The sequence below is a fragment of the Elephantulus edwardii genome, unplaced genomic scaffold, assembly GCF_000299155.1.
Source record: "Elephantulus edwardii isolate Elephantulus edwardi_28Jun2011 unplaced genomic scaffold, EleEdw1.0 scaffold00409, whole genome shotgun sequence".
Classification (NCBI taxonomy): Eukaryota; Metazoa; Chordata; class Mammalia; order Macroscelidea; family Macroscelididae; genus Elephantulus; species Elephantulus edwardii.
In genome coordinates, this window is record NW_006400159.1 from 1,121,523 (window position 1) to 1,132,596 (window position 11,074).

The 11,074-nt window shown below is 44.8% G+C and overlaps 1 protein-coding gene and 1 pseudogene across 1 annotated transcript in view; both read left to right on the forward strand.

Moving 5' to 3' along the window:
• LOC102870796 (constitutive coactivator of peroxisome proliferator-activated receptor gamma-like) overlaps positions 1–11,074 on the forward strand; it is a 56,470-nt gene that overhangs the window by 18,442 nt on the left and 26,954 nt on the right. Inside the window, exons 4-6 of the mRNA XM_006902411.1 lie at positions 4,565–4,643; positions 7,044–7,216; positions 10,042–10,134. Coding sequence (XP_006902473.1) covers positions 4,565–4,643; positions 7,044–7,216; positions 10,042–10,134 — 345 coding nt within the window. The remainder of the gene's footprint in view (positions 1–4,564; positions 4,644–7,043; positions 7,217–10,041; positions 10,135–11,074) is intronic.
• LOC102868367 overlaps positions 10,776–11,074 on the forward strand; it is a 2,897-nt pseudogene continuing 2,598 nt past the window's right edge.

Genomic DNA, 11,074 nt, shown 5'->3' on the forward strand with positions numbered 1-11,074 from the left:
TCCCACCCCCCCAACTCTCCCACTCCCCACCTCCCTACTTCCCCCACCTCCCCATCCTTCCACTTCCCACCTCCCTACATCCCCACCCCCAACTCTCCCACTCCCCACTCCCCAATCCTCCCCACATGCCCCATTCCTCCTCCTCCACACCACCCCATCTCCCTACTCAAAATGGTCCAGGCAGTGGCTGTGGAAGGTCTTCCCGCACCCTGTTCAGGATAAAGCAGGATCCTATCTGCTCAGGTGAAAGTTCCCTGGTTTTCATTGTGTGGTAGCTATGTGCCCATAAGATTGTCCTTCTCCATGCAGTTGATCTCCATCCATCTGAATTGTGATGCTTATTCCAGCATCTCACCCACATTTTTACTCTTTCTCCTACTGAGTTTTGTTTTCAGTAAGTACCCCTGCACTTCAGGGTGCTCACATTTTCCGTGGTCAAGATTCTATGTAAAAATCTTTTTGTCCCTGATGGAGAGAGGCAGTTCTGCTGTTCTGACTAGATTACCGTCCTACCACAAGTCTTGATTGAACTATTTTAGATTTGGGAGTCAAATCGTAATTTTAGGATAGCTTCCAAGAAAATTAGTTGTTAGTGTTGTTGTTAGGTGCTTCTGAATGTGACCCATAGCGACCCTCTGAACAATAGTGAACCCTGCCCTATCCTGTGTCATCCTCACAATCTCTGACACACTCAAGTGCATGATAGGTGTCACTGTATCTCTCCATCTGTTTGAGGATCTTCCTGTCTTTCATCAGCTCTTTCCCTTTCCAAACGTGGTGTCCCTCTCCAAGTAATAACCTATGTGTCCAAAGAATATGAGATGAAGCTTTGTCATCTTTGCCTTCAAGGAGCACTCTGGCTGCACTCCAAGGCATATCTGTTTTATTTTATGGCAGTCAGTGGGATCAGCACTCTTCTCCAATACCACAGCTCAGAGGTATCAGTTCTCCTTTTGTTGGCATTATTCATTGTCTTGCTCTCAGATGCATAACAAGTGATTGAAAAGGACCATGGCCTGAATTAGATGCACCCTAGTTTACAAGAAAATTAGTCAAACTCATTAAAATAAAAAATGTCAGACATAAGTAATGGAGGAAATTATTTTTTTTAAAGCCATAAACAAAATTAACCCAGCAAAGAAAAGAAAATGGAACAAAGAAATCAGCTGTACCACCAAAAGGATTGCAACAAGGATGCATTTAGACATTATACTAAGCAAAATAAGTCAGTCACAAAATAACTATGATGGTGTAAGACCATCATAAAAACAAGGATAGGTTTGCACATAAATAGAATTCACTTGGCGTCGTGCAAAAGGAGCAAGGACGACATGGACACAGCTGAGTCTGACTTCTATTAATTCCATAAAAGAAAACGCTTTCCATCAGTCACACCACAGTGAAGAACAAAGAGCTGCAAGGTCAGGCAGGGCCCCTCCTCGGCTGCATCTACTTCTACTGATTTCTGGGTCTGAATTTCATTGCAAGGGACCACACAGAATTTATAGTCTCTTTTTACTCAGAGTTGTGGCATTTATTAGGGAAGCAGGGTGAGGAAAGAAGGCAAAGGATATCACATAAAGTCAGGGGTTAACATGTTTCTGCACACTTTTAAACTGACAACCGTGCTTAGAAACACAATTTATTTTTTTCAATGTATTACTGTCATTTGTGGCAACGTGTTAAGGCATAGCAGAGCCACGCCAGGTTCACAGCAAGACCAGTGTTCCCCCTCATCCACACAGCTTCTCAGTCAGCAGCAAGGTACTGCTGGTGCAGGAACCTCTGGCCCTGAAGGCCACATGCTGCTTTCTCTGCTACTGCTTTCCTAGTCCTGAGGTTCCCAGTTTCTGCAGCTGAATCTGCTCAATTTAACAGTGAGATTAGCTAATCCCAAACAAATAATCTGAGTTTGTTTCTTTGATTCTGCTGTACTTACTCCTTGTGTAAATGTATTCTTTTGTTTGTTTGTTTGTTTTGTGTAAATGTATTCTGTGTTCTGATCCAGTAATTGAAAGTTCCAATGAGAAAATCATCATTTTTGCTCAGGAACTACAGAGCTCAGTTTCCTTGCCTCCTTTTCTTCATCTAAGAGGCATTTTAAAATATGACTGTTTCATTTTAATTCATGCAAATCTGAATGAGCTTATTTCATTGCGAATGTTTTGTCTGTGGTTTCACGTTGCTGTTCCTGTTGTTAGGTTCCATCGAATATGACCCATAATGACCCTGTGAACAGCAGATCTACATACACCCTATCCTATCCTGTGCCATCCTCACATTTCCTGACACTATTTGAGCCCATTGTGGCAGTCACTGTAGCAGCCCACCTGGTCAAGGGTCTTCTTCTCCTTTACCAACCCTCTACTGTTCTCAGAATCATGTCCCTTTCCAAGAAAGAGCCCCTCCCAGCAACATGCCTGAAGTATGTGAGGTGAAACCTCATCATCCTGGCCTCTGAAGAGCATTCTGGCTGTACCCTCTCCAAAACATTTTTGTTTGTTCTTTTGGTAGTTCACGGGATGTTCAGCACTCTTCTCCAACACCACAGCTCAAAGGCATCAGTTGTCCTTTCGTCAACCCTTATCCATTGTCTGGCTCTCAGATGCATAGCAAATGATCAGAAGGACTGTGGGCTCAGATAATGTGATTCTAAACCACAAGATCTTCCAGTAAAAGTCGGTCTTATTTGTTTTGCTTTATTTTTTTTAATTTATTATTAATTTCAATGAAAATTTACAGACACTTTGGATTTCCATCCATTCATTGTTGTACATTTCTCCCCTCCTAACCCTCCCCCAGTACACTACCTTCTTGGAAAAGTAAAAGAAAAATTCTTTCATTGTTTTACGAACCCTCCCCCCCAGGTCCACTCCACTATGCAGCCTTTGCTCTGGACTCCTGTCATGACAAAAATACCTAATCACATATCCCTTTTAAACAGTTTTCTCCTTCATCTGTTTCAATACAATGTACATTATTGAACCCATCTTTCTCAGTCTCCCTCCCACCCCAATGTCAGTCCTGTTCTACAACAGTGGCACCATGCAGTATTTGTCCTTTTGTGACTGAGATATTTCACTCAGCATAGTGTCCTCCAGGGTCACCCATTTTGAATACTATCACATGAGTTCCTTGTTTTTCAATGCAGCGTAGTATTCCATTGTGTGAATATACCACAACTTCTCTATCCATTCGTTTCTTAATGGGCACCTGGGTTGTTTCCAACTCCTTGCTATTGTGAACAAAGCCGCAATAAACATGGGTGTGCATATATCTGCTTGGATGTCAGTTATGGTCTCTTTGGGATATATTCCCAGTAGTGGGATTTCTGGGTCAAATGGTATCTCAGTTTGCAACTTTTTGAGAAAGCACCATACCGCCTTCCACAGTGGTTGCACCATTTTACACTCCCACCAACAGTGAATAAGGGTTCCTGTTTCTCCACAACCTTGCCAGCATTTGTTGCTTGCTGTTCTGTTAAATTTTGCAATTCTGACTGGGGTGAGATGATATCTCATAGTTGTTTTTATTTACCTCTCTCTTAGAGCTAGGCATTTTGAACATTTCTTCATGTGCTTGTTAGCCATCTGAATGTCTTCTTTGGTGGAGTGTCTGTTCATATCCTGTGCCCATTTTTCTATTGGATTATTTATCTTTATCTTGTTGTGATGGCTTTGTTTATTTCTAACATGTGGTCTCAGGTATTGCTTTTTTTCTGGTCTGTTTTTTTAAACACCTGGTGGACTGTAACTGTGATTTTAAGAGTCGATTCCCATACATGGCATACCTGGTTAGTTTTCTGAGACTCCAGTCCTAACCTAACAGGAGTAGACACCCTTGCCTTCCTATCTTGGAGCAGCTGATTAACCCTAACTGCCATCCTTCGATTTCCAGCCCCACATGGAATGCACTGTGCTGCACCTGGCCTCCTTAATAAGAGTGAAGAGCATGGTCGTCTGGGATCTGGATTTGTACAGGAACTTTCCCAGACTTCTGGCTGGCTCTCTCACAATGCCTTTGGGGTTTCAGTTGCTGCATGCTTCCCCCACATCATTGGGTAAAGGGAACAAGAGACACACTGCAGTGAAGGTTACAGCAGGAGACTGGTCATGTAGACTGTGCAAGTTCAGAGTGTCCCTGTTTCCACTGAAAGAAATGCTGGCTTGTAATAGCCCGTGTCTGTAGTTGGCAAGGTAAGTGCTAACAAAAAGGTTAGCAGTTCAAATCCACCAATTGTTCTGTGATAGAAAAATAAGGAGGGCAGTCGTCTTCAGTGATAGGCTTGGAAATCCTATGGGACAGTTCTGCTTTGTCCTGTGAAGTCACTGTGAGTCTTGCTGAATTAACAGCAGGCAGGTTCTGTTTCTCAGTTATTCCTGTGTACTTCCTATAGTTTGTTGCAGTGCAGATGGATTTTTATTTAAGCAGTGTCATGCAAAGCTCACTGTGGATGTGTGCATTTGACCAGGCCCAACGGTGACAGCACTTATTGCTCACTGACTGCTCTTTCCCTACAGACGGTACCCATGACCTGGCTGGGGAGTCCAGGAATCTCAAAGAGGTGAAGGAGTGGTTCGTGTACGCTGGGAACCCCTTGAAGCACCCAGACCTGGTCAGGCCACTGCCAGTGAGGATTGCAGGTACCTTATGCATGCAAGTCCTGGCCCGCACACAGAGCCAGGTGTGACTCCAGACACACTTACTTGCCCTGTCTAGACCCAGCTCTGGGACTAAGGCTACAGTTGTCCGAGGATGTCCACGGAAGTGTAGTCAAGTGCAGGCCGCTTCCTTGGATGCCATGCCTGCTGTGTTCTGCCCCTTCTCGCAAAGCCAAAGATCCTGGTGGAAGAGGAGATGAAGCAGAATATATATGCCCAGGGCGAGGGAACCACCTGAGCTAAGGACCAGGTTGTTGAGATGGGGGCTCACACTCCAGAGGGCCACATGGCTCAACCGACACTGGCATGAATGAGAATTACCTTGCTCTTGAAAGGGAACGGTGATGCATTCGGAAATTATGTTTTCATGGGCAGTAATTCAGAACATGGAGGGAAGGAAAAACAGTTCACCTGAAGTTAGCTTTGGAAGTCAACTCGAAGCCTTCTTTTCTACAAATTCTTGGTACTAGACGCAGGTCAGTAATTTGTGCCTTTAGGGATAATATTATTTGTGCAGAAAACCAAAGATGAGAGGCTGAGGTCTCAGACATGATTTTCAGTGACCTTTGCCATTCTTTACAGACAAAATTCTTTTCTAAAATTTTGATAACACATTTTTGGCCTAGATTGTAGGGAGTTGTGAATCCATCAGCAGCTTCACGGGAGAAAGATGGGCATGTCATTTAGGCCTCTGAAAACCTCCTGGAGAGTCAGCTAGTAATCAGTTCTGACTTGACAACAGTGTGTAAATGAGAGTGTGCGAACATTACATTTTCTCATGCCACTGTTCTCCTCCTTCACAACTCAGCTCATTGCTGTCAAGCCAGAACCAACTCATACTTGAATTTCTGAGACTTACCAACATGGAAGAACATTGCCCACCTTGATCCGGCAGAACAGCTTGTGGATTCTTAGACCCAGAGGGGCACAGCCCTTGGCTTGGGAGCACAACTCCCTAAAGAATACACCACTAGAGCCTGTAATTTACTAAAGGATCTGGGCATTACAGATTGTTTTTAATCCTTGAGATTGTATTGGGAAGGAAGTTGAGAAAAGTTATTGTAGAGATTGTTTCTGTAGTCTTATCAGTCAGTCAGTGATAAACTCAAACCTCAAAACTAAGACTGTTGTTAGTTGTTACTGAGCTGACAGCTTATAGCGACCCTCTGAACAGCAGATGTGAACCATGTCCTGTCCTGTGCCATGCTCACGTTCTTTGTTGGCCATTGTGTCAGTCCATCTTGTTGAGGGTCTTCCCCTTTTCCATCATGATGTCCTTTTTTGAAGATTGGCGCCTCCTGAGAGGGTGCTCAAAGTATGTGAGATGAGAGTTCACAGTCCTCGCCTTTAAGGGTGCAATCCTCGTTGCACTTCTTCCACACAGATTTGTTTGTTTATTTTGACACGGGCTGTTCAGTGCACTTCTCCAACACCACATCCAAAGACTTCATTTCTTCTTCAGTCTTCCTGATTTATTGTCCAACTTTCAGATGCATAGGAAACAATAGAAAAGACCATGGCTTGGATCAGGTAAACTTTCTTTAGCCTTTACACTGACACCTTTTCTCTTTAGAACTTAGGAAACGTCCTAGGAGACTTTCCCCAGTGCAGCATGTCTTTTTCTTTCTGGCCTGCTGCTCCCATGGGTGTTAAAGGAAATTTTTTACAGCTTCAAGTCTTTTCTACAGCTGTCATGATGGTCTAGTGCCTGTTGGTCTAGTAGTAAGGATTTTCATCTTCTTGATTTTGAGATGTAATATATATTGAAGGGTGCATAGTATTTTGATTCCCTGATAGGCATCTGAAAGTTGAATAGTGAATGTAGAAGACTGAAGAATAATTGATCCATTTGGATTACAGTGTTGGCAGAGAATATTGAATAACTATGGGTTGCCAGAAAAAAAACTTAAACATGAAACCTAGAAACAGAACACTTTGCAAGCTCCTTTTTGTTTAGTGTTTTGAGGATATGTTTTCTGTAGCTTAGTGGCCTCAGATCTCCTGCACTGGACCTTTAGTGTCAGTGTGACATACAGCCTTAGCCCCACCAGGTCAGGTGAGCAGGACCTAGAGCTGGGAAGTGTGTGTTTCTCTCTCTGCATCTGAAAGTCACTGGCTTGGAGGTTATGAGTGTAATGAGAAGGGCAGTGGTAGCATTTGAACCACGATGCTGCTGAACTTGCATTCAAAACAGCACAGAAAGTTTTGTAGTAAGGCTGCGCCTTCATTGAAAGCCCTCCAACAAGCTGGCTACTCAGAGTTCCGCTTTATTTTGTTCTGGTTCTCTAAACCAAGAAGTTACGTTCCTTCAGGTTAGAGGTCGAAGTATATCACGAGGGAAAAGACTCATGCTCTTTAACTCCAGAAGCTATTCTCCTTCAGGAGGGACACCAAGCTTGAAGACATTGTGGCTGTCCCAGGAACCAAGCATACATGCCCGGCGCTTCGATGTGCTCCTGGCATGCTTCAACCTCTCCTCCATGCGGGAAGACCTGCAGGCTGTGGAGGGCCCACTCAAGGCACTATGCTGTCTCCTGATCTACCTCTTTGTGCAGGTAATTGTCATGTTGTGTGTTGCAAGAGTTCCAGTGATGCTACCTCTATCCTTACTTCTGTGAAGGCCAGTGCCTGGGAGCTGTCATCTCCAGCACATGCTCCGGTGGCTACAGTCCTTTGAGACTCTTTTAAGTGAGAGGAGGTGCCATGGATAAGTGAGTATGTGAAACACTACCTGTTGGATTTGACTTAGAGATTTGCAACTCAAATAAGTAACTTTAGGAATAAGATAGGCATTCCCCAAGATCCTTCCTGCCCTGGAGTCCTGCAGGAGTAAGGCTGATTTCTGCTATTAATAATGTACTGGATTTGAGGTAATTATCCTATCTTGAGTCATTAAGGATTGCTTGGGCTCTGGTCTGGTGATGAAGGTCCTGTCCTGGAACTGAGGAGAACTGGCAGATGTCAAGAATTGAAACTCAGATTTTTTTTTTAGGACATCACCGAGGGAGCAGATATTTGGGATGTGAAGAGCTTTTTCATGAAGATTACTGAAATCTGGGCTAATTAGGAGAGAACGGCTGACTGAGATCTGGGCTGGTTATGAGAGAACAGCTAGCTGAGAGCTGGGTTTGTTTTCTTCAAGAACAGCTGATTGAGAGCTGGGCTGATTATGTGAGAGCAGCTGACTGAGAGCAAGACTGGTTAGGAGAGAAAGATTGGCTGGAACCTAGATTAGTTAGAGAGCTGGCTGAGAGCTCTGTGGTTTTGTAAGAAGAGAGCTGGGCTGGTTAGGAAAGAATAGTGAACTGGGAACTAGGATGGTTAGGAGAGAATAGGAGACAGAGCTGGGCTGGTTTCCTGAGAGAAGAGCTGACTTGACTAAGGCTGATCTGTTTATCTGCAAGAACAACTGATAGAGAGCTGGGCTGGAGAGATGGCTCTGGCTATGAGAGAACAGATGACCAAGGCCTGGGCTGGTTATGAGAGAATAGATGATTGAGAACTGGGCTGATTTTCTGAAAAGAGCCAAGTAAGAACTGAGCAAGAACAGGTGAACAAGAGCTGGGCTGGTGAAGAGAGAACACCTGACTGAAAGCTGGGCTGGTTGCCTGAGAGAACAGCTGGCTAAGGACTGAGCTGGTTGGCTGAGAGATGAACTGGTTACCTGAGAAAACAGCTGGCTGAAAGCCTGGCTGGTTGTAAGATAGCCATTGACTGAGAGCTGGGCTGGTTATGAGAGAACAGCTGACTGATAACTGGGTTAGTTCTGAGAGACAGCTGATAGCTGAGTGTGTTATATAAGACAACAGCTGTCTGAGAGCTGGACTAGTTATAAGAGGACAACTGGCTAAAAGCTGACTGGTTAGATTAGAGCTGCTGGCTGAAAGCTGGACTGGTTTTCTAAGTAAACTGGCTGATGTCTGACCTGGTTACAAGGGAACAGCTGACTGAGAGCTGGGCATTTTATGAGAGGACAGCTGGCTGAAAGCTGCGCTGGTTATGAGACAACAGCTGGGTAAGAGCTGGGCTGGTGATGGGTATATAGCTGACTGAGAGCTGGACTGGTTATCCAAGAGAACAGCTGACTGAGCTGGGCTAGTTATCTGAAAGAACAGCTGATTGAGAGCTGGCCTGGTTATAAAAGAAGAGCTAATTGAAGAGAAAAGCTGACCGAAAGCTGGCCTGGTTATGAGAAAACAACTGGCTTAAAGCTGGCCTGGTTATGAGTGAGCCTCTGGCTGAGCGCTGAACTGGTTTTCTAAGAAAGCAGTGGAGTGAAAGGTGGCCTGGTTAGGAGAGAACAGCTGACTGAGAGCTGGGTTAGTTACGAGAGAAAAGCCAAGAGCTTGGCTGCTTATGATAGAGCTGCTGGCAAAAGGCTAGATGGGTAATCTGTGAGCTGTCTGAAAAGCTGTGTGGGTATGCTTTCCACTTTGGAGACCTGGCCAAGCATCACCTGTATGATTCTTAACCTGATCCAGATTATTCCTAGACCTACTCGTGCTAAGCTGCAGCCTCTTATTTCCCAAGTAAACCACAGAACTCTCACCATGGCTTATGAGTTCTGTGTGGCTTTTGCAACAATTACCAAAACAATAGGACGAGAATGCTGTGAGTGACGTGGTATCATAAATACGTAGAAGTTGCATAGCAGAAGTATACCTCATTTGCAGTTTCCCACTGGCAAAGTTACCCCTCCCAACTCTTACTCATGAAGCTGTTCGTGACCCTCCTCCACTCTTGTCCATCTTCTGTACTCTCTGAATCTCTCCACTTTCCATGAGCCTTGAGTGCCCATCCCTGGCTTTGAGCTTCCAGAACTCACTAGAGGCCAGCTGTGCCACTGTCCACACTTTCCTGTGCTTCCCCTCATTTCTCCCTTACTCTTCTCACAAATATTTGAGGGGGCTTGTGTTCTGGGTCCCAGGTGTATTTAAGTAGATTCAGAGGACATTATTCACTTGGGATATATGACTGTGACATTTACTCTGCTCTGATCACCCCAGCCTTGCCAGAATGACTTTTTCAGGCAGTCTTGACTTTATAACCGCCTGTGGGATTTTGTTAAAAAAAAAAAAAAGATCACTGGATTTCTCTACAAATCAGACTTAGCTGGCCCCTGAGGATGACCCATAGACATTGTGGAACTTTTTATATAGCTAGCTAATATGTAGAGAGGAAGTCTGTTATAAGCCCAAGCCAAGTATGTGTACTCTAGGACCTCACAGGCAGTGGATCGAGAAAGAAGAAGCTTTCCTCGCCTCCTGCACCTCATCCCCACTTGTCTTTCTCAAAGGTCTAATCATGTCCTCCATATGAGATCTGCATTTGAGGATTGGACTTTCCACAGCCTGAAGCTGCATTCCCCTCTCTCTCCCAGGTGGACACCCTTGGCCTGGAGGACTTACACGCTCTGATCTCACAGGCATTGTGCCTCCAGGGGAAGTCGACAGCCCAGCTGATGGACTTGCAGGTACAGACATGCTGGTTCAGGACCCCTTTTATCACTCCCATTGCTGTGAGGTGCACAGAGAAACAGTCATAAAGCAAGCGGAATTGAAATCCTTTTCTCAGGAATAGTAGCGTCATCTCCTGGGGCTCAGTGTGCAGCTGAGCTGGAATTCTGTTAGTCCAGAGAAATAATAGTTTAAAGTGATCGTCCCTTCTACCCCCTTGCTTCTCCGTTCTTCCCTGTCTCCTGATAGCAGCTCATCACTTGTCAGCAGGGCAGCCATGCTCCCTCTGAGAGATGTCCATCCTCATTACTGTGCTGATAGTCCAACAGTGAAAAGAGAATAGTTCACGTGGCCCTGCCTAACCTTACTAACTCAGCAGACTCCTTCCTAGTATTGGCAATGAGCCTGTTAGCAGCCGTGGTGTCTGCACCTCTCTCAGTTGCACTGGTGAACTGTGTCCCCTCAAAGCCAGCCTGCAGAGGCTGCGCAGCAGTTACCACCTGGACCCACCTCTCATGTCCCTGTCATTTCTGCTTAGACATCCTTGTGTCTGAAGTGGTTGTGTGTGGTTTTCGTGCCCTTCCTCTAACTTCACCCAGTGCCCTTCCCCTTCTGCTCTTCCAGACCTGAAGAACATTCTGTGCTTGATCGAGTAACCATGGGTCTCAGGCTTGGCTCTGTAAACACCCTTTGATGGTGACATAAGGGCTTCCATAGTTTATTGCGGGGGAAAACCTAATGTTTTCTTTGGTAAATGGCTTTGTTTTAATCCAGCTGCATACGTCTTACTGAGTTTAATATATTAACTAGTTCTTACAGCTATTTATGTCAATGATCAAGATTTTACTGAAGATTATCAAAAAACGACTGGAACAGCACATCAACAGAGAACTACCAGAAGTCCAGGCTGGGTTTAGAAGGGGTCATGGTACTAGAGATATTGTAGCTGATGTTAGA